The sequence below is a fragment of the Lingula anatina genome, chromosome 2 (genome assembly GCF_051362555.1).
Source record: "Lingula anatina isolate TDL-2025a chromosome 2, LinAna3.0, whole genome shotgun sequence".
Taxonomy (NCBI): domain Eukaryota; kingdom Metazoa; phylum Brachiopoda; class Lingulata; order Lingulida; family Lingulidae; genus Lingula; species Lingula anatina.
Window position 1 is genome coordinate 6665297 of NC_141768.1, and position 22050 is coordinate 6687346.

The 22050-nt window shown below is 35.1% G+C and overlaps 4 protein-coding genes across 5 annotated transcripts; 2 read left to right on the forward strand and 2 right to left on the reverse strand.

Moving 5' to 3' along the window:
• The first annotated feature begins 10 nt into the window (after positions 1-10).
• Positions 11-10192, forward strand: LOC106171774 (uncharacterized). The gene is made up of 2 exons (XM_013552242.3): positions 11-381; positions 8335-10192. Exons 1-2 carry the CDS (start codon positions 228-230, stop codon positions 9672-9674), a joined length of 1494 nt encoding a protein of 497 aa, XP_013407696.2. The 5' UTR covers positions 11-227; the 3' UTR covers positions 9675-10192.
• LOC112041821 (uncharacterized) lies at positions 1467-4796 on the reverse strand. The gene is made up of 2 exons (XM_024075513.2): positions 3961-4796; positions 1467-3156 (listed from the first exon to the last, which is right to left on the reverse strand). The coding sequence occupies exons 1-2, from the start codon at positions 4080-4082 to the stop codon at positions 2073-2075; spliced, it is 1206 nt and encodes a 401-aa protein (XP_023931281.2). The 5' UTR covers positions 4083-4796; the 3' UTR covers positions 1467-2072.
• Positions 10049-13131, reverse strand: LOC106171776 (RNA-binding protein PNO1). Its single transcript, XM_013552244.3, has 7 exons — positions 12896-13131; positions 12593-12742; positions 12218-12301; positions 11728-11788; positions 11326-11443; positions 10883-10953; positions 10049-10534 (listed from the first exon to the last, which is right to left on the reverse strand). Exons 1-7 carry the CDS (start codon positions 13100-13102, stop codon positions 10467-10469), a joined length of 759 nt encoding a protein of 252 aa, XP_013407698.1. The 5' UTR covers positions 13103-13131; the 3' UTR covers positions 10049-10466.
• Positions 13132-13266: 135 nt separating this feature from the next.
• On the forward strand, positions 13267-21719 carry LOC106171751 (KICSTOR complex protein kaptin). Of its 2 annotated transcripts, none has more exons than XM_087003091.1 (12): positions 13267-13516; positions 13835-13920; positions 14613-14697; positions 14969-15023; positions 15294-15372; positions 15626-15699; positions 15957-16066; positions 16411-16446; positions 16826-16907; positions 19822-19957; positions 20406-20639; positions 21019-21719. In XM_087003091.1, the coding sequence occupies exons 1-12, from the start codon at positions 13306-13308 to the stop codon at positions 21133-21135; spliced, it is 1305 nt and encodes a 434-aa protein (XP_086859217.1). In that variant the 5' UTR covers positions 13267-13305; the 3' UTR covers positions 21136-21719. The 2 variants fall into 2 exon arrangements, with proteins under 2 accessions (XP_086859217.1, XP_013407661.2); XM_013552207.3 differs by having other exon boundaries at positions 13268-13516; positions 16345-16446.
• The last annotated feature ends 331 nt before the right edge of the window (positions 21720-22050 follow it).

Genomic DNA, 22050 nt, shown 5'->3' on the forward strand with positions numbered 1-22050 from the left:
TCTATTTGACATATCTGTGAATATCTTGTGAAAAATCAATCATTCGCCCTGGTAGAGGGTAGCAAATGGCAGTCGTAGAACTACCCCTGATCAAAGATGACATTGGTGTACTCTCTCTCTTCTCTCCTTCTCTCTGACCCTAGGACACCGGACAGCTTTGGAACACCACTACTCACCCTCACGTGAGGGAGGAAAGTAGACAAGATATCTCAAACATTGCTCGTCCCATGAGTCACGGACCAGCTTTCGGTGGCTTGTACTGTTTCCTCCTGTTTTGCGGTCGTTTCTGCCGTTCCTGTATTGGTTTCCACGGGCACCCTCCAATCCACCCCTGCATGCCTGTAGATGTTTTTGTCGACCCCGACAGACCGCCTATATCAGGTACAGTTAAACACCTGGCATATTTTTCTTGAAGATATGCCATTAGCAACAAGTTGCATAGACCCCACGCAAAATGAGAGTATTCCACTCATTCACAGCCACCAGTCTTGTCAGAGTCGCAGGATTACGGGGTTTTATCGTTATTTTATTGTAGTTGTAGTTATAGTTGTAATAGAAATACTAGTTTTTAAGGGGATTTTTATTTTTATTATTATTTTTTTACAGCGGTCTTTGTCTTTTGTCCATCTTCCAAGTTAGAAAGGACAAGCAGGACAAGAGTCATCAAACATGTAAAGCATACAATATTAAACTTGCAAGTTTGTTATCTTTATAATTAAAATTATTTAACACGTGTAATTATTCCGCAAAAATTAATATTAGAGACGTCAGTACCACGTCAATAGGGGCAGCACTAGTGGAGAAAAAAATACTGGGTTTATTTAGATTGTTAATTAAGTTTGAAATGGTTTCATATATGCAACGTTTTATATGATCTAGAATAATCGTTCACAAAAAAAAAAAAAAAAAAAAAAAAAAGAAAGAAAGAAAAAAAAAGAAAGAAAAAAAATTACGCCGTAAGTTACGAGAGACTATCAGCATGAAGCGTCACCAGCCACCCATGAATAGGAACGGGGGGCGGGGTGTCTATCTACCCAACGTTTATAAGAGGGTCCTGGCCGCTATACCACTTAGCGGTCAGTGAGTAACAACTTCTACTCACATCAGTCTGATGAGGGCCTACGTCCAGTACAGGTTTAGCGTAAGCTAACAGTTTGAAAGCTTTTCAACTTGTGTTTGATAATTTTCATGTATGATCCAACTACCAAGCTAATGAACATTTTTACTCAAATAAAATGTGGTGTCATGTTGTGTGGGCCTGCTTTAAGAGTTCTGACAGACCGGGTGTATCGTTATGTTCTCCTGGCGATCTGGTTTGTATTGCATTTAGCTAAACTCTTGATTAAATGTTTGATGGCACTATGCTAGACTTCAATCCATTTCCATTTTGTAAAAACAAAACAGAGAGATTAGACTTACGATAAGATCACCTCGAACTTTTCCGCGAAAAAAATATTCCAAGAAAATCTGATTGCGAAGCTTTTAATGGGAGTAATGAGCACAATCAAAATATATACCCGGCTCATCTACCACAATTTGCGCTGATCGATCATTTATCTCTAATTGGATTATGTGTCAGCTGATATCTTGTTCAAACATATCATGGTCCTTTATCTGAAACAGACTTTTAGACCACCGCACTTTGCTATCTGGTGGCACGCAATCATCCCTTCTATAAGAGCTCTGCTCTTGGCGATCAATCTCACTTCAGTCAGACAGTTTTGTCAATACTGAAGACATCATCTCCAAGGCAAGGAGCTGTTTGTTAATACACCGGGCTTGTGTACCATTACAAGAGAATAACAACAGGGCTTAAACAGAACTGGGACAGCAGATATTCTATCTTAATACTTCACGACTGGATATTTTCTGAATAGTGTTATTAAATTGATATCGAGTATCTCATTTATATAACTTATATCTTTATTGCACATTTATTGCTCTATGAAGAGTGAGAATCAGGATTAGATTGAACAATCTATTGTTTAGATAACTAGAAACATGAATAGCTAAATTAAATATTAGTCATTTGCATTTACATCATCAATCTCTCTTTTTTTGGAATTTCAATATTAAGGTGTGTATGTGGTTTTTCTTATTCTTCCTCCAATTGTTACCCTGTTAACGACCTTTTTCTTTTCCTTCGTTTTTTCCGGTTTAATATCGCGTTTCCATATTTCAGGTAGCTTTGAGATTCCACTTTCTCCTGGTAATAGTACTTTAGAAGGCGAATCGATAGTATTTTCTGTAAGATTATCGCGACCGTCTAGTGATGAATCTTCTTTTTCCAAGTCTTCGACAAGTTGTTTCAAAAATCCACTTGGTCCAATCCCAGCTTTAGTCACAGGTTCTGAGAAGTGAGTTTCTCGTGAATTAGGCGCACTACTGCGAGACTTGATAGAAAGACGCTTAGCACTGTTAAATGTTTTTTCAATCTCCCCCTCCTGGTTCAACTGGTCATCTTCTTCCTTTAACGACATGTTTGTTGTCTTTAAATCTACAGATGCTTTCTCCAAGTCGTCCGCTGTCTTTTCGTCGTCTGAAATCTGGGGGTCGTAGTTCTTATCAACAAGAGATCTGTACTTGCTGTTTTTCAGAACTATTTTAGCGATTTGGTAGGCTTCGTTATCTTCAGCCTTTTTGAACCTTTCCAACAGATCCGCGTGGGCTTTATGCATCTTCCTGTATCTGTCTTCGTCGTTGGACATCTTTGCGTACAAAACACTTAGAGATTTCGATATGTTATTGACTCGTTTAATTTTGTAAAGGGTGCTTGTCTTTATTGAAAAATTGCTAAATTCGAAAGAAAGGTCTGGGCACGTACGGCTCGGTGCATGCGCAACAGTCCTCGGCCTGCGTTCACTGTTAGAATAGGCTGTCGGTATGGCGGGAAGGCTTTTCGTGGCGGAGATCACAGAACCGGCAGCACCGGCTGCAAGACCCAACTCTTTAGCAGACACTGGTAAACTGCCCTTTCTTCTCTGTCTGTTATGGTACTGCTCGTTTTCTCTGAGAAGTGCCACGGCAGAGCTTGAAAATGGTCGTATTGCAGCCAAGGAAGGCGTTCGTGCCAAAATATCACTGAGATCATTTTTTACGCTGGCTTTTTCGTGGCGGTGTTTTCGTCTTGTGACGTCTATTGCTCTGTCAATAACTCTAAAATTAAAAAAATAGAAATAGTAAAAATAGAAATAATGAAAAAAAATCTCGAATAGTGCTAAGCAGTTTTATCTGCGTATTGGTTTAAAGGAATAAATAAAATCATTGCTATTTAGGGGGTATTTCGTCTAATGTTGTTTATTAATTTTTTAGTTTTAATGACACAAATATAATACTTTTGGTAGTAAAATTTGTAGAAAAATTCACTACATACTCATTGTGCTGAAATCAAACACAAAATCAAAAGTAATGAAATTAAATTTGAGATTTGCTGACATTTGTGGACTTTACGTTCATGGCCAACATTTAATCTTTTATTTTAAATTATGTCTGCCAGTGCAATATTCTTAGGTATCGTTATAATCTACGTATTAATAATTATCATTACAATTAATTTGGAAGTATTGTTTATCTTTCAGCTTTTGCAAGCATTTCGTCTTACAATGAGATCACATATGAAACATGTAAAAGGATGTAAGCAATGACGTGAAGTCATACCACAGCACTATAAAATGTCAACTGTAACCGTATCCAAGCAGACACATGGTCATTTGCTAAACACAAAAGATAACTTTTTCGTGACTTTGGTTTCGAAAAGATGTTACGCTAAACACGAACGCTTCTTAAGTAGCTCTCAGGGTTTCTGCGTTAAATTTGCAATAGTGCTTAATTGTGTGTTGGGAAGTCAACCGAACATCATCTTAATCCTGATAACACACATTGGATACTGCGCGCGTAGGTATTGGAAGAGAAATAAACAAAATATAATGGAGATGGAAACCAAAATATGGAATCTCTTACTTTGTCTGAGCTTTGAGATGCTTCTCTTCTCTAGCATTTGTCTTTCTTGTGCGTAGAAATTCTTTGACGTCCAATATAGCGCCATGACTGGCGTCGTGATACAGATGACCTACGTCGCTCATTACTGGTGTTCTGGGTGTTTTTGAGAGACAACTCTCAAATCCTTAAAAAATGTCAGCATCTGTTTCTAGTGGTTTCAATAGGCATCCTGGCTTTTATAACTCTCGTGTCAGTTCTGTCCTTTAAGTTAACCTTTAAGTAGGTTTAAAGTGCTGTCTTCCAAATATATTTGACAAAGGACTCTCAACTCATGTTTGCTTTGGTTTCTATGCGTAAATGACAGTCATATCATTCGTGCTGTTTCCGGATGTCAGTCTGTGCCCGTGGTTGTCACATTTTCAACCCTTTTAGCAAGATACCAGACGTGATTTCAACGTATAAAAAACTAGCATGTGTCTAACTCTTCAGCGTCTGTTTTCAGTGGTGTCTATACGCTACGTCACTCGTGCTAATTCTGTTGTCCAAGTGGTATCTCCCTATAGAGCTAGCTCCCCTATCAAGGTATGGTAATCTGTGACACGCACACCGTAAAATTCCTGTCTCGAGCTATCAGCTTGAGCCGGTATAATAGGAACCTTGTCTTAAGTCGAACATTCAACAAACAATTCGGATAAGTTCATAGAAGATGTGCGAAACGCTTTTAAGAGGCGTCTTGTCGTTGATTGGAAAGTTTGACACTTTGATGAATTTCTGTCCAATAAGGAAGATGCGTAATCTTTTGAAGATATCCACCCGTTTCTTAGAACCCGGGGGAATTTATTCACAGTTTCCCTGTTTCTGTAATACTATAGCTCACCTAAAATCACCTGATCAGCTCGTCAGTCACGACTGTGTCATTTTGTGGTGGCTTTAACGGGAATGGTTTTCTGGCATACCCCTGCAACCCAAGCCTATGGCCTACCATTTAATCCTGCGTCCAGTATCAATGTCAGCAGAACCAATCGGGTTATCTATTGGTTTTCTAATGCCGACTGAGTCTAGTCCTTGCTTTATTTCCTCGTTTCTTTACCTTAAATTCCCGGGTTGATTAGACAGGAAGATTACCGGGCTTTTCTGCACGAAACCCATATTGATGCAATACAGGGGAAACAATCTCCAGATAAAAAAAAAAAAACTTTTCAAATACACTCAGCTATCCAACCTCCGGCAATGTTCATTATATACTAAAGTATTCTTTAAACAAGCCAGGTAAGAGAAGCTTAATGGTTTCTTGATTAAGGAAGAACAAAACGAGCAACGGGACAGTTCGCTTTTACGTCCTCCATATATTTGAATAGGATGATTGGGGATTTATGAATCAATAACTCGACCTATAATAATGCGATGCCGTTTTAGTAACGCGAGAAGAATGTGTACTCAGTGATAAAATGCTCTCAAATTGAATATGGCTGTCAACATCTAGGAACGATAAGTAGTTGTAAATCTTTGACAAGTTTATCCTTGCCTCTAGAATAGAACTTATAATGTTTAGATATAACGCTGTGAGTTATTTGCAAAAATCATTTTTTGTTACGAATCCGTGGGCTACTTAGTCTGTGGCAAATAAATTGAATAACTGGATAAAAGGTGATTTTATACGCACAAAGGGAAATTATTTTATGCCAGTTTGAACTTCAGCTGACATTTTAAGATAATTAAATTCCCAATTCAAAGGTTTTTAATAAAAAGGACGGTGAAAGTCAATACTCCAAAGTCTGTTGGTTTATCCCTAACATGGACGACCTTCAGGGGGTGTAAGGATTTAAGAAAATGCTAAAAGTTTGATTTTAGACCATAACCAAAAGATAATTTTTATTTCAAAAATTTCAAAACAAAAATAAATAAATAAAAAGCGACTAAGTGTGCCCCCTCCCTGCAATTATGCATTATCCACTAGTATAAACAACAACAGAACCCGTGTAACGTTCTCAATTTACTTCATACATACATGTGTTTTTGTATTTACATTTTAATCAGCTCGTCACTTTTGTACATTATAAAACATTTCCCCTCCTTGTCAATTACTTGGTCTCGTTGAAAATAGCAACAACAACAATAAATCAATTAAATGAGACAATAGAAAAAGATTTTAAGGTTTATCTCCTATGAATTGTATCTTTTTCATTTTGCGTTGGAAATATATTTCTCTTTTTCGTTTTAGATAATAGAATCTGTTATATTTGCAATTTATCATGTACGTAATTACAGAAGTTTTAACGTTAAAAATATATATGTATATATCAAACATTCCCATAAAGCTTATTTCGATCCATTTTCAAGGTAAGAAAATTGATATTCGCTTAAAAATGTCACTTTCCACTTATTGTTTGTTTATTTCTGTGTGGTTTGTTAGAATCTAAACCGCTAGATGGCGTCTTAACACACTTCTTTTTATCTCAGCAAAACAATGAAAAACTTAGTTACATAGCCGGATTTGTAAACTTTGATATTTCAATTCGTATTGATTTTATCATGCACGAAGAGAGAAAATACTTGGGTGAATAGGCCGATAGTTATTCAAGCAGTGGATTAATGCATTATAAATATGAATGAACGAACATAGCAATACTTGGGCATTGAAATAAATGGGTCTGTTATTTACTCTTTCACCGGTTCTGTTTATTTTGAATTTAATCGTTGGTTGGATTCAGTTCGTTGCAATGCATGTAGCACCTTTTGACTCCAGCATTCTGGAACAAGAAATCATGACACGCCGTTGAAGAGTTTCTCGCCAGTAGACTTTTTAATTCTCCTTATCGTGGCAGGCAAGTAAAACGTCTTAAGTTGTGATAAACGACCCTTCACACGTACAGGTACAAGTCTTGTCGAGATAAAGTCGTGTGAAGAATCTGTAAATCCTAATTAAATGTCGCCTTAGACGTTGTAGGTTTCTTCTTCCTTTACATATGCTGTCGAAACTAAATAACGTTAATAGCCCAAAGCTGGTAGAAAAGGTAGACTGAACTTTAAAACAAAATTTGCTGTGTACAAAGTACAAAGCAAACAGACCCCCGTCATATATTAAGTAATCAAAGATAAGCGATCCCTACATTTGACCTATTTACTATTAAAAAAATATTTATCCACTGCTGCCAGGCGTGGGTTCAATAAAGGTTAGATACGACTACATGTGTACACCACAAAGAAATCCGTGAAAAAAATGGTACAATCGAATTGTTTATACATTAAGACTGACTTAGGGACGGTTTCGTTTTCTGTAAAAGAACAATAGCCAGTGTTTATTGGAGAGCAGATTTCTTTTAAGGTACTGGAGAAGAAAAATGATAACCATTATTATCAGTTATAATATCTGCTTTAGATAATTCAACAGGTGACCTCAGTATCTTATTTTGATCCCTGTTTACTAGACAGAATATAAATCAACGTAAATGAACATTTTATAATAAACCCTCTAGTAGAATGTTCCACTTTTGTCGATGGCATAGTAATTAGGTAATCACATTTTGAGGAGGTGCTGCATATAATTTGAAGCTTTGAAGGGTCTCTTTTTTATTTTAAGATTTTGTTACTCATCGTGACTTGTAGACACAAGTCGGTTAATCATTTCATACTTTCCCACTGTTAAAATGCCGACGAAAAAAAAACTAATCTGATTATAGTCTTAGTATGTAGTAGCAAGGAGTAGCTAAGCAGAATGTCATGTTAAAATACAAATCCCTTTCAGTCAATACAGTAACAAGGACTATCTAAATATCAAAAATTGATCAAGATTATGAGGAGTGTCTCGGTGTTGACAGTTATGTTTTGATTGCGTGATCAGTGTTAAAGAGTTTCAGGTAGCGCCAACTCATCCCCTCTGAGTAAACAACCGATCACTTCTCCCTCAGACACTCCTGAAATTAAGCGTCCCTTTGTCGTTTTTTTAAGTGGTTGATGATTACTCAGTGTGATTCACTTTCTGTTGATTCTTACTCTATGTTTGATCATCCCATAGGCTATCATTTTGAACATGCGATTCACTAAAATGTTGCATAGTTTTTATATTTTAATTACTATGAGGGGAATTAACTTAAAAATACCCCCTTCCCAGATCGGTATTTATGATTTAGTTTCAGCTTTAGTCTGGTATGAACTTGGTTTAAAAATGAAAAATATGGTAACATTGGGTTATTAAGTGACTTTACCCTGTTAGGTTATATGAAGATTTAGATTAAGGTTAAACCTTACAGGTGTCAGTGTTCCAGCCCACCCACACTTCAAATCTTGCATCCGACGTTAAATGTCGTTCTTGTTCCTGTCATATCAGCTTTTCAATTGTGGTAGTTGTCTCTCCAATTCTAAACTCAATTGTGTTCCACCATTCTCTCGTTGCAGGCCTACTATTGCTCACGATGGATTTCAAGCAGAAAAGAGAATTAATGCTGCTTGAGAAACAGATTGAGAAAGGAAGGACGAATCTTTTATCTAGAATACAACACGAGGAAGCGAAACTTGAAACTCGATTAATGAATTTAAAACTTCACCATGCTGTTTCGAAGGTGCTTGTCGATGATGCTTTGAATCCAATAACTCTCGATATTCCCTCTGAACATTTACCTTCCATCGGAAATACAGAGGAAAGAAAACCAGCAATAAGTGACAAGCTTCGGAAACTACATTTAGGAGTGAGTTCGTCACTTCCAGATTTACGAGCCGATGGCAACCTGTCTGAAGACGAAGCAAACTTGCAAGCGACACCCGCCAAAAAGAAAAACTCAACAGAGTCTGAATCAGGTTTCATTAAAACATGCTTGTCGCTTGAAAAGATTCCAGCCAACAAAGAAACCAAACAAAAAAGTATGTTGGAAAGAGAAACCGAGAAATTGTTAGGGAGCAGTTCGTCCGTAAAATCATCTGACCAATCGGATTTTAATGAATTTGATAGCAGAGGTGATATCTTGAAACGCAACAGCATGTCCTTGGGGCAACTGAATGTTAAGGAGTGTTGGTTGGGCGATCCAGACGCCATAGGATCTGTAAGGAGAGGAAGACGCACAGAAGACGAAAGACATCTAAGGAGACTTATAGTTCGTTCCTTGGACGACGTATCTAGAAAAAAGATAGTGGGGAGGAGACTTTACAAAAAAGCTGAAGAAGACGCAGAACGTGAAAGGAGAATACAAAGTGCCGCCGCAAAAGAGGCGAAATTAAGAGAAAAACAAAGAAATAGCTTCGTCCCACCGTACCCAGTTTACTTTGCAGACGCGGGGCTCAAATATAAAGACACATCAACAACATTGCAAAAAACGTCACCAGAAAGCGTGTCAGAGGATTCCGTCTTACCCAGCAGAAGACATTCTTCAAAAGGGCATCGCATGCGAAAAAACGTTGATGTACCTGAAAAAGCTGCTTCTTTCGAAAATCTTCCAATAAAGTTTGAAGTGAAAACGGAGATTAAGCGAGCCCTTCAACTGGAACAAGCCAAGAGAGCGAACATGCGTCCATGTTCGTCTCCGGCATTTAAAAGTTCTCATGCTAACCACCCCGAGTTTATCAGAGACGACATAAGTGACGGTCAAAATGACGGGAATCAGACCACCTCCACCACATCAGGCGCACCTTTTGTGCATTCTAAACCTCCAACAGGAAGATCTCATATGGCAACTAAACCCGCGAGAGTTCGGTCCTCTCCTTTGCCAAAGCTGCTAACAAGAAACCACAGTTTCCATTTATAAACATTGTAAGGCCTGGGTTTTTAGAGGTACTAGCATTTACATCAACTTGAGCTCAAATAACAGGCTCACAAAAGTTCATTTTTACATTTTATTGCATACAAATGGTCTTGCAAAACTATTTGTTGGACATCATATTTTAATAATAATAACAATAATATCAGAGAGCTCTGTTTGCTTTACGTTGCTGCCAAAAATATTATTATTCCGGGTAGTTATCATGGGTTTAACTTAGCTTGCCAAATGTGTTACTCAAATATTAGATCATTAATCCACAGGCCATTATGTTAATGACCAGATGTTAAAATACAATTATTTTCATAAACACTTCCTAGATGGATATCAAATGTTCTTGTCATACTGAGGAAAAAAGCAAGTCAATTATGAATTTCAATTTAGTATGTAATGTTTTTTACTAAAATTAGGAACTGCTAACAATGAGCATTTACTGCTTCAACGTGTCACAGTAAAAAATCAACTCCTTGGAGTTTCTCAACAAAATTGACCTCCGATTCATCTGTCTTAACAAAAGAGTTATAATTTGTCCTTTCTTGCAATCACATTGCACGATTCCATCCAAATATATATTTATAAATATGTACAAATAAATAAGCATGGTGAAATTGTCCTAGGAATCCTGAATCAGTCATAAATTTTTCCCAGTTTGGGGTTGATGTAGAAGACTTGATTCCTGCTGTGACTACAGTTATCTCTACATATTTTCAGATTAAGAAAAAAAAACTATGTTGGAGAAATTTGACATAATTCCACTTAGTCCAATGTTAATATTTTTTATCATAATCTTTCCGAAGAACGAGCTGCAATTGAACGCATAGTTCCATATACCTTGGATGGAGGACTCCCTAGAAATAAAAAAGTATGAAGAGAAGTAAGCATTTAAATCTACACACAATAAATTCATGCTAATTAAAAGTAGCCAAACAAAATGCTTTTATGAAACAATCTTTTCAAAATTCAAAATAACTATCTGAAATATCTCTTTGAATCATGTTTCATCCATGCAATCTATCATGTGGAAACAACATTGTAACCTTTTCTAGTCAAAATTCATTAATCAGGAGAGGTCCTTTATTATTATTTTTTTTTTTCAATTTAAATATTTCAGAATCTTTTCAACTATTTAATAAGATGTGCTAAAATAACCAATATAAACTTAAGTGTGAAAAAAAGAAAAACAAAATTATGCTCACCCAAAATAAGACTACATATAGCTGTTCTTGCTATCTTTATGTTTTGAAAGGAGCCCAGAATATGTATCTTCCTGAAAAGAAAGAAAAAATCCAGAATTTAGGTGAATAAGAAGGAAACAATAATTTATCATCACTATTTTTATTTATTCTTATTCTATTTTTTTTTTTTTTTGGGGGGGGGGGGAGGGGGTAGGGGGCAATTTATATTAAACTTTTGATGGAATTTGTTATAAACAGACCAACCTTTAACTTGAAGCACAATTCAAAGATTTTATTCTCAGCATCTTTTCATCTTGACATAAAAAGCCAAGATATCTTGAAGTCAGAATGTCATGATGCAGACCATTATCTTTGTTTGAAGAAGCCTTGGTAATGTTTAAAAACCAAAAAGCACACACACTTATGGTCAGGAGGTTATAAACATTCATCTCAAATGTACTTACGTATCTGCTAAAATTATTCTTGTTTTTGTAACATTTTCAATTGTAAACTTTGTTCTTCCCCCTTTTCCTGCTATTCTCCCAATTGCTCTTGATAAGTGATCACCTTTCAGCGGTTTGACTAAAATGATAAGACTAGGAGTTCAGATTCCAAATTTTTAGTGCTCAGAATGTGTGACTTAGCTGTAATGAAGTTAATTGTCATGAAGTTAACTTAAATGAAGATTATTTAACAATTATTCAATTATGTAGTCATACAATATTTTGTTCAAAGACCTGGTCATGGTAAAGCTGGGAACTTAAATCATAGCTCCAAGTGCCACTCAGGGAGGCAAAATCAGTTCTGGTGTATTTTTTTTCTATATTCACAATAAATATGCTTGTAACTGTATACAAAGTACTAACCATCTGTAATTTCAAAGGATTCCAAATATAGGTCATCAAGTCTAACCAATGCTAGGGCATCCTGTAAAACAAAAGATTATCACCTTTTGATTAAATGAAAAGTTAGATTTCTAAACTAGCAATGACAACAATGAAATAAAACATAATGTTTATCATGCATTTCAGTGCATGCTCAAACACTGTCTTTAAAACGAATGAATTAAACACAGACATGTTCATATATCTTATGCCAAAAGGGTGTTTACTAAATGTTTTTCAACAAACAAATACATGTACATGACTACAACTTAACAATATCCATGTTCCCAGAACCCATTTACTTTCACCGTGAATTTAGTAATCAGACCTTTATGTTAGCAAGCAGAAAAATAGTAATTGCCCACCCCCCTGCTTACTCCATATAGTGTGAAGAAACCATATATGCAAAAAGTCAAGGAGTTTAGAAATGAAAAGGAAAGTATGATGACATTAAATGATTGCAACAACTAACCTCTACATCAAAACCTAAAGTAAAAGCTTTGACAAAATCTGCCCCTTTTTGTAATGCCCCTATGTCCTTTGTTTCTTTGCATGTCTGAAGAAAAAGAAGATATTTTATAAAAGAGCAATAACCAATATGTGTCAAAATGATATTATCATATAAGATTATTATTAATATGCTAAGTTTACCTTTAGCAGTAAGTACAAGACATGAAACAAATGGCTTTATGTATAATTGCAAATACCGAAAAGATATAATAGTAAATGAAGTAATGCACATATCTGTCCCTGTACATACATACAGTATTACTGTAAACATCATGTAAAGGAAAACCCTGTCCAAACTAGGTAGATTTAAATTTTTAAGAAGTTGCGTGCTACAAACCTTTAGTTCCACATTCCTGCTTTTAAGATTAAATCGAATTTGTAAGTGCAAATGTTCAACTATGGGTGTGAAAATTTTCATCCAATTTTCTTTAAGAGGTGTGTATCTGTTTGCTGGTACTGCTATTTTCCTCATATCTGACTTTCCACCCTAAAAAAATATTTTTTTAATATAACAAAAATAATTAAGCAGCAGTTATCATAGAAATGGCATTGTCAATTTGACAATGGGCTTATACAAAACTGATTCTCAAATCTACTACAATGAAGTCATACACCGGGCATCGATCATCTGACACAGTACCATGAGTTTCTCTCCGCTTATGGGAGGGAAGTTGGGTCTCTTTGGGGCAGCCTCGGTCGTGTCCATTGATGTTTGTCCGGCTTCTTCTGCTTGTTGAAGCTTCCTCTTTCTTGATTTTCGTTTCACGCGTGAAAATTCTTCCTGTTCAGAGTCCATTTTAACATCGACACCTTCCGAGCTTGGAACATGTGTTACACTCTCCGCCATGTTGGTTTTTAATTCCCAACATGCTTCACTTATTTTTCAGAAATGAACGGGTAAAGGTTGCATGGATGATATCCTAAAAAACATAAGAGCAATATCAATGAATATGCAATTATATGTACATTATTAAAGTAGTATTTTGCCAGAAATTGGGGAAAAAAGTACATCTCGTTTGCACGTCAATATCCCAGAGTTCCTAATTCACTATGTCGCTGTCAAGTGCACTTTCTGAGGCACATTTCTGTAGTTTACAGTCTCAGAGTAACGTTTATGGGCTAGCCAAATTTTCAACGCCATGCGGAAGAAACAAGTTACTGGCAGCGTCGCTTCGTGGTCAAATTATATGTATGGAATATCAGACAGTGACCGGGAAATTAAAGCCGTTACCCAGAGAAGTACAGTTCACTTACATCCCAGGTTCGTCTGCTAGGAATAAGAATTTACTTTACTGTTCAAATAGTTTTAGATCTACAGTGCACAAACACATATTTTGTTGGAAGGTATTTGTTTGCGAGTTAATGAAATGTTCGCAACGATACATTTTGAGATGAAAGAAATTTTGAAGAAAGTTTAGCTCAGTCGCACTCTTTCTGAATGCAGTCATTCAGGTTGTCCTCAAATTATGTGCTCAACTTGGGTTTGGCATTAATTTAACCAACTGAGTCAGTGCAGTACCACTGTTGTTTAATGTCTGAAGCCAAGCACATAGTTGCTCTTGGATATTTTGTTATTCAGGCGATGCAGAAATTGTAGCTATTGATGCCTTCAGTAAAACTGGAAAAGATAAAGGAGTAGTAATTGCCATTGCCTTTATCAAATGTGTGAGTATATGATTTTTTCACTTCTTTTCTTTTCAATTTCAATATAATGTAAGCTTATAACCAATCAAATGCCAGCATAATTTAACGAATAATAAAGGGGCTGGGTGTTGATTCATTTCCCCCAAAAAAATGATATTTAAACAAATATTGATTTTCTTCTTTCTTTTTGCACTCTAAATATAACCTTGGGTAGTTTTTGCCAAGCCTCATTTGAATAATTATGCTATGATGCATGCAGCAATAATGGCCAATTCATTACTATGTCATTTGGCAGGCATTTATGAACTGGAGAGATGGTGAGTAGGTCAAATTTACAACCAGAAATTTGCTTCAAATGTAACTTAAATTTAAACCAGTAAATCCTTTTTTATGTGTGTGCGATGAATAGCCTTGAGCTACTGGTGTGATGTGGCTAGGACAGACTGATTGTGACTGTGACCAGTATAGGAGTCAAGTTGCAAATTTACATTTTGTAAACTGACGTGTGACCTATCTTTACAAGACCACATTGTTGATTGATCCAGTTACCTTAAAGCAAACACTGCTAATACTCAAAGTCTAACAAATGTGCACAAATAGACATTGGAAAATAGAGAAGCTTGAACACATTGAATCTTAAGGTAGTGAAAAATAATGCAGCGCAATACAGTTTTTTTTCTTTTTAATAGAAAATAGTGAATGGTGTGTTTCAGGATGTTGATGGTAAGCCTATGCAATATCTCAACATTTACTCTGACTGGGAACCAGAAGAAACTTTCAATCTGGATAAAATTGCTCGTGAGTTTTATAATTAAAACAGAATTTTAGTGAAAAGGATGCTGTGAAATATTGAGGATTATAAATAAACAGTTTGGATGAGTTACAAGATGTTTATAGATATGTTAAGTGAAGTTTTTATGTACTCTGTTCATAATTTCTAAGAATTTATTGAAAGTTGGGTTTGGGAACCAGGGAGGCTCAATATTGTGTATGCATGAAATTAATTCATTATTTCATTTGTTTTGGAGAATACATAAGAATTGTGTATTGTATGATAATTCTTTTCCAGAGAGCTGTCAGAATGTAGAATTACAATTTTTGCCTTTCCATTTATGCCACACAGAGTGAGTATTCTCATTGAATAGATATTATTTTTAAATATTGTTAGTGCTTGCCGTATGAAATCTTACAAGTCAACAGCATATAGATTTTGTGTAGACCCCACAATTTTTTAAATATTTAATTTGATGGATTCATTTTGTCTTCTCTAAACCTATTTTTGGGGTTTTTTGTCTTCTCCAAACCTATTTTTGAGCCCTTTCTGCTGTAGTTTGTGTATTGCAGTATTAAGTATATTTTCTGTTACATGTATGCTCTTCTAATATTATTTTTAGCTACATAAACCCAGATGGAAGAAGAGAGACTGTTTTCTTACTAAGTGGCAATGATAACCATGTACATTTGTTCAGAGAAGTAAGAAGATTTGATAAGAATAAAAGATAAAACAATGAATAGACATGGAGTGGTGGAAAAATAAAAATTAACTTCAATTTGCATCATTTCCATCAGTATCACTGAAAATTTTGCTGTTTCTGCAGTTCACTTTAAAAAAAGTCAGTTAACATGCATGTATTTGTGTCATTGGCATGCTTTTTTTTTAATTTTCTTTTTTAATTTGGAAAGTAAAGTATAGATAATGGTTACTGCATATTTTTATCTTTTATAGCTCAAGAACTCTGACACATTCTATCAGCAACCTACAAATGAAACATTTCCAGAATTTATGAACATAAATAGCAGGTATGGTTTTTTAAATTTTTTTATCAGGAAGATAACATATGCACAATGAAGTGATTTAAGAGAGATATATATATATATATATATATATATATATATATATATATATATAGTTTTGTATAGTTTTTCACGAAAAATGTGTGCTGTCAGCATGTGGTATGCAGTAACTAACTAAAAGAAATATTTTGACATGTTTACATGCTCGTATGTTTTCTCATCAGAATTGTATTGGATATAGGTAGTGATATATCGCCTTTCAGTGTGATGTGGATAGATATACAACATTTTGAGAGTGGACACAAAAGAATAACAGGGTTTTGCTGTCAGAATGGCTATGTTCAAGTGGTAACTGTTAAAACAATGACTAAAGGTATATATAAGGGGTCATTACTGAGCATGGTGTAAAAAAAATATACAAGTAATGTATGTATAAATACTATGCTAAAATGTATTGATCATGTTTGTATGTGTGCTCTATATATTATATATACTTGTGCTATATGTATAAATATCTTGTAAATTCACAAGAAGTTAAATGCCCCTTGATATACAATAAAATCATTAAATTAAATGCCAAGTCTCTTAATATAGAATGAAATCAAATATTTTTATGATGAGGAATGAATCTTTGATTTGTTCCTTTTCCAGAGATCCTTTCATGTTGGTCTGCACAGCATGATGGTTTGACCACATCACTACATTTATTCTCTGCAGATACAAGTGTGGAATGTCCTTCATTTGTCCGCACAGGTGGGTTTAAGGTACTGACTAAAATCAGACTGAAGGGAGGCTCTTATATTTATATACACAGGTTTTATAAATCTATTTCTGGACCTACATGTAAAGTGTTTTCAATCCCAGTTTTTATAAATTTATTTCTGGAAATAGAGTCAGTTTTATTAATAAACAAATTAACTACAGTCAGTAAAATTTGTAAATGAATTATGTACATAGAAAAACGAAAAAACTAAACTTTGAAGGAGCAAGGTATGTGTATTTAAAGATGTACTTTATGTCAAGTTTGTAAGCCAATATTAAATCTGTGTTAATATATGATTGAGTATGTTGCATATAAGTGTTTTCTCACCAAGACTAAAATGCATGATTATGACTTTGCATCTATTTTTAGAAAATGAAGGGGAAGAAGTGAAAAAGAAACCAAATTTCAACTTAGTAGTAACCAGTGCCTTAGAATTAACTGTGAACTACAGGTAAAATAGTAATTGAACGCTTGAAAATAACTTTAAGTATGTATTTTACCATTACATTGAACAGATCATAACCTTCTAAACACAGCAATATTTTAAAAGAGAACAACCTCGTACAGTACATGGAAAATTCATGTTTGTTTCCCTTTAAGGATCTAGATTTTGCTATTTGTGAAGGCAAATAATTTTGCTTTTAAAACTGTATAATATTGTTAAAAAAGGAAAAACAACAGGTAATTTTACTGAAATATGTTTTTTGACAAACAAAACATGAGCAGAGTTACAGAATTTTTCTTTTACGCTCAGATACCAATGAAGCATTATAACTAACATTTTTTCTGTCAGTATTAAAAGTTTAAAAAAATGTATATGACAGGGTATCCTGCTTCTTTACACAGAGCAAAATTGAATTCATTAAAGGACAATGTTCATGTAAAAATCCATTTCTCGAATTTTGAAGATACAGCACTCAATCTATACACTAGAGGTATGTTTTAATCGATCCCCGCCATTTAAAAATTATAAAAACAATCTATTAGTAGAAAAAAAAGCGTTTTAGTAAACCTCACCTCAATATGCAAAAATGAAGCAACAGATCTGGGTCACGTGGTACTGTGACGACAATCACGAAAAAGGTCTATGAGACTCAACTGAGCTGCATGGTGCATACTATACAGACGTAGAAGTTAAGGAAAGTTGTGTTGAACGGAGTTGAGGAATTTTCGTTATGCTTCGGTGTGTTGCCGTGGGATTCACCAAAATTGCAGCTCTCTTTGACAATCTTTCTTTGTCTGTGACGGTCTTCCGTGACTTACTAACTTCGGTGACAATAGTTGCGATGCTCTAGATCATGGTCACCTCAGGTGGTTTAGATCATATCAAGAGCTGGTAGTCTTTCAGATTAACTGTCATCAGTTGGCAAACTTACTGATTGCTGATGCATTTTAAATGCTTTGTAGTTGACCAAAAGCTCGTTTACAACAAACCTGTTAATTATGCACCGCTGCAATTCCCAAGCCAGGTAATAACAGGTATGAAACTCGTCTTAGTGGGCTTTCATATTTTTCAATATATCTCATTTATTTCATGGGGTTATTTTATTGGTATTTGTAAATGACGTTAAATATCAATACTTAAACAATTAAGTTCAAACACGGTCGCAAACATAAATAAAAGAAATTGCTCTCAGGGTATCTTGAAGCTTCCGTGGAAGAAAACATGTTGAGGAAAAACAGGAAAAAGAGCGTTACATTAAAGAAAAAATGGGAACTGCTATAATAAAATGGTTCGTTATCCTAATTCGTTTATGCTTTGAGGATTTGTTTCTGAAGATTATTTCATCTGATATTAAATAATTTAAAAGATTGATTATTTTATAACTTGAAACGCAAATTCTGCGTCAGTACGCAATTTTTTTTTGCAAATTTGTAAGCTTATAACACCGTGCTATAAAGCATCTACTCAAGAAAAAAATTTGCTTGGGTAAAATTGAGTACGGAATGAACTGGAGACACTTGGCTTGTCATTAAGTTTACACGAAAATATGTCAGGTAACTTTATACTGTCTTTGAAAGAGTAAAGATTGAAAGATAATTTTAGACAAACTTTGACGGGGGAAATACCTACAAAGAGTAATGGGCTACTTCGCCAACATCTTGTTGAAAATTTTACACTGCAATTCTATTCAAATAAGCTAAGGAACTAATTGCCAAATTAATACTCTCATCACATAACAGGGGGGTAACCAGACCTGCAAAAATTGTACGCACATATTTAAAAAGATTACAAGCACATACAGCAAAATGTAGACTTACGCAAAACATGAAGGACAGCGTAATCACAGCAAATGTACCTCATATAGTAGCTTAATTTCCATTAATAATAAAATCATCATTTAAGTCAAAAATATTCTTGATATTTAATAACTATTTTAATTTACCCAGAACGGTATATTTATTTTAAAGGCGGTTAACTGAAATATAGTTTTATGATTTGTTTGTGAAAATTGCCCATGTCACCCTGTTAGTTTGGAGGTCTAAGCTGGATTAAGTCCGTGTTAAAATTCCTATGAAGTTGTGCAGGAAAAATTCTTCCTTTCTTTCTCTAGCTCCTCGATAAACCTGGTGTTCAGATTTTATCTAGTACCCCCAGGTCTACGGGAGCTGCGCTTTGTAACTAACGCACAGGTAGATTTTTACCTGAGATAACTGGAGTAAAGCTTAGATAGAGAGTGCGTTCGATACAAGCAAGACATTTAACCCTCTAATTAAGAGGTAAAGGAAGTTCCAGGTAGATGGATGATTAAGATAGGACTTGTAAAGGTAACAGGCATTGTTTACCTCAGTTTAATAAAAGTATGCAAGACGGAGTGTCAGCGGTTTAATAAAATAAATTGAATTTCACAAATAACATGGACCTCATATGCAATAATCAACATTTCCCTTAACTCATTCAAATGCAGTGTTTTATACAACTTGGGATAACCATAATGAAATGCTTGTAAAAGAAATGACTAGATGGGAAATGGTTTTACACAGCTTCACGAGGATTTAGACCCCTCGGGTAAGAGATTTGAATGAGTATAAACTTTTATCAGAAGCCAGAGAAGTCATCTTACAGGTGGACAATGCAGCTCAGTTTGACAGCTAAGCACGCTCTGTTCTCCAGTGGCTCGATTGTCGTCATTGGACCACGTGACCACATAGCTCATTAACTCCCAGGCCGAGCAAATAGGACGTTTTTTAAAGCCAAAAATTTACAAAATGAGCTTTTAATTTGTGTATTTGGATAAAGATATCGTTAGTTGGGCATGTTTTCTGAAGAATATGTTCCGTTCAGGCCATTCTGAGTGTAATCCCAGATCTAGCCCTATAATGATGAAAATAACATTAATTTGCATTATCTTAACTTGTGGTAGGAATGTATTAGAGAGAGGTTTGGTTGATGTGAAGCACCTCCCGGATAGTGAGAGATATGACAGCGTACTGTGCTCCTGTGTAACAGATATTGACTTTGATGGAGAAAATGAAATTTTACTTGGAACATATGGTCAGGTCAGTGCATGGGTCAGACCCATTTTTTGGCAAGACAATGCAGTTTATTTTAGTAAATCAATATTAATCACTAAATGGTTGTCTGGTGTCTGAAATATACATAATATTATTAAAATGTATAATTTTTTCAGATTTCTGTGGCAGTAGCAAAGCAAAATTGAATTGTTTGCGTGTTATACAGTTACTGCATTAATATGCCAACTACTAGTACTGAGAAAAGTTCAGAGTAAAATTTTTAATTACTTCTAAATTGAATTCATGAGAGGAAATAATGTAAAACATAAAGATAAAAAGACAGATTTTTAAATCCATGTGCCTATAGTCTATAATAGAATAAGGATGCCACTGTCAAAAAATGCTACAGTGCATGTATTGTTTTCATGAAAAAGGCATGGAATTCTTTTAAATGAAATATTTTTGGCATTAACATGAAATTTAACATTGGTAGGAGTTACTGATCTACAAATTCTTCCCAACACAAACCTCAGAGACACAGCCCTCCGTTGAGTCAGCAGGTTCACCAAGAACTTCACCTAGAGAGATATTCAATGATGGACAGTTTAAGATGATCAGCAGACGCAGCTACTCCTCCCCTATTCTGGCTCTGGACTACATTGACATCACTGGTGATGGTCTTTATGAAATTGCAGTGTTGACTATGAAAGGCTTGCATATACTTCAGGTAAATACATATTTGATACAGCATGGAGATGGAAAGTCACAAAATCATTATTTTATTCTTTATAATTCCAGCCAAATAAGTGGATGGTTTTTTATGTGGATAGTGGTTTTTGTTGTGAATTAAAAAAAAATTAACTCCTGCTGGGATCAAAGTACATTTGCTTTGGATTCTGTACTTTTTAGGGTCACAAAACCACTGATGCATCTCCTATGTAGCTGAATTACCTTTATTCATGAAAAGTCTTTACTCACACTCATAGCCAATATTTTTCATTTTACTATTTGGGGTACTAGATAACCATAATGATATAAAGTTTACAATATTTGACTTTGACTACCAGTATCTACAAATTAATAGAAATATTTGATTGGCTTTCCAGCACAGTCTCCATACAGTAGCCTTGCTGTGCCAGGAGAGACTGAAATGTGCTACATCCTTAGGCACAAGACAAGATGCCTTTGATGAACTTATGACAGAAAACCTGGATACTAGTTAGCATTTTATCCACGGATGTATCAGACATGATCAATCTCATGCAGGCATGAGCTGTTTCTGTTTGTGCCTTTTTAATATTCAGTTTTTATCAAGGGTTTAGTCAGTGAGACGTCCAACCATCATTTGGCTGACCTGTTCAAGCAGAGAACAGTCTGTGTTATGGCTCGGATGTCTTTTTAAAAATTCTCAACAAGCCAGGCTTGACCTAATCTTTACAGCTGTCTATGGACCCTAATTAAGATTCAAAATGAGGCCATTGTGTATGTGTAGATGAAGGCTAAGGATTCCACTGCAAAATATTAAAGATGAAACCGGCATGGGAGGGGGCTGCATATATCTAGCAATACTGGTTAAATGCTTTCATGTAAATGCCACCTTTCATATAGAAATGAACTATGTGCACGTTAATATGTGTATTTAATGTGCGCCACTGATATATAATTTATGAAATAATTACATAATAAGGTATCAAACAGTTAATTCCTGTAGTATTTTTGTACTTCTTTCCAACAAAACAAGGTTAAATAAGTTCAGAGTAATAAATTATTGAGAAAATATATCGCAAATAAATATCCATACAAGGAACATGTGCATTGATAGGTAACATGTTACAAGGCCAGTAAAGTTATAACATATGCACTGAATGGTGTGGACGTGTTCATTCTCAAAAACGTCAGTCCAGAAATGCAGACAGCATAGGCAACACTGTCCTCTCTCAATTGCATTCAAAACTAGAGGATCAGAGAGGCGATACCGCCTCCGAATATTGTACCACCAGCTGGAGTAAGCGCATTCGTATAGACCCCCACATACACAAAATAAGGGACACAGCCACCATGCCTGTGCTTGACAAGCTGTAAAAATGCAATCAACAAGAATTTTCAAAATATGCAATAAAATATATATAACTAAAAAT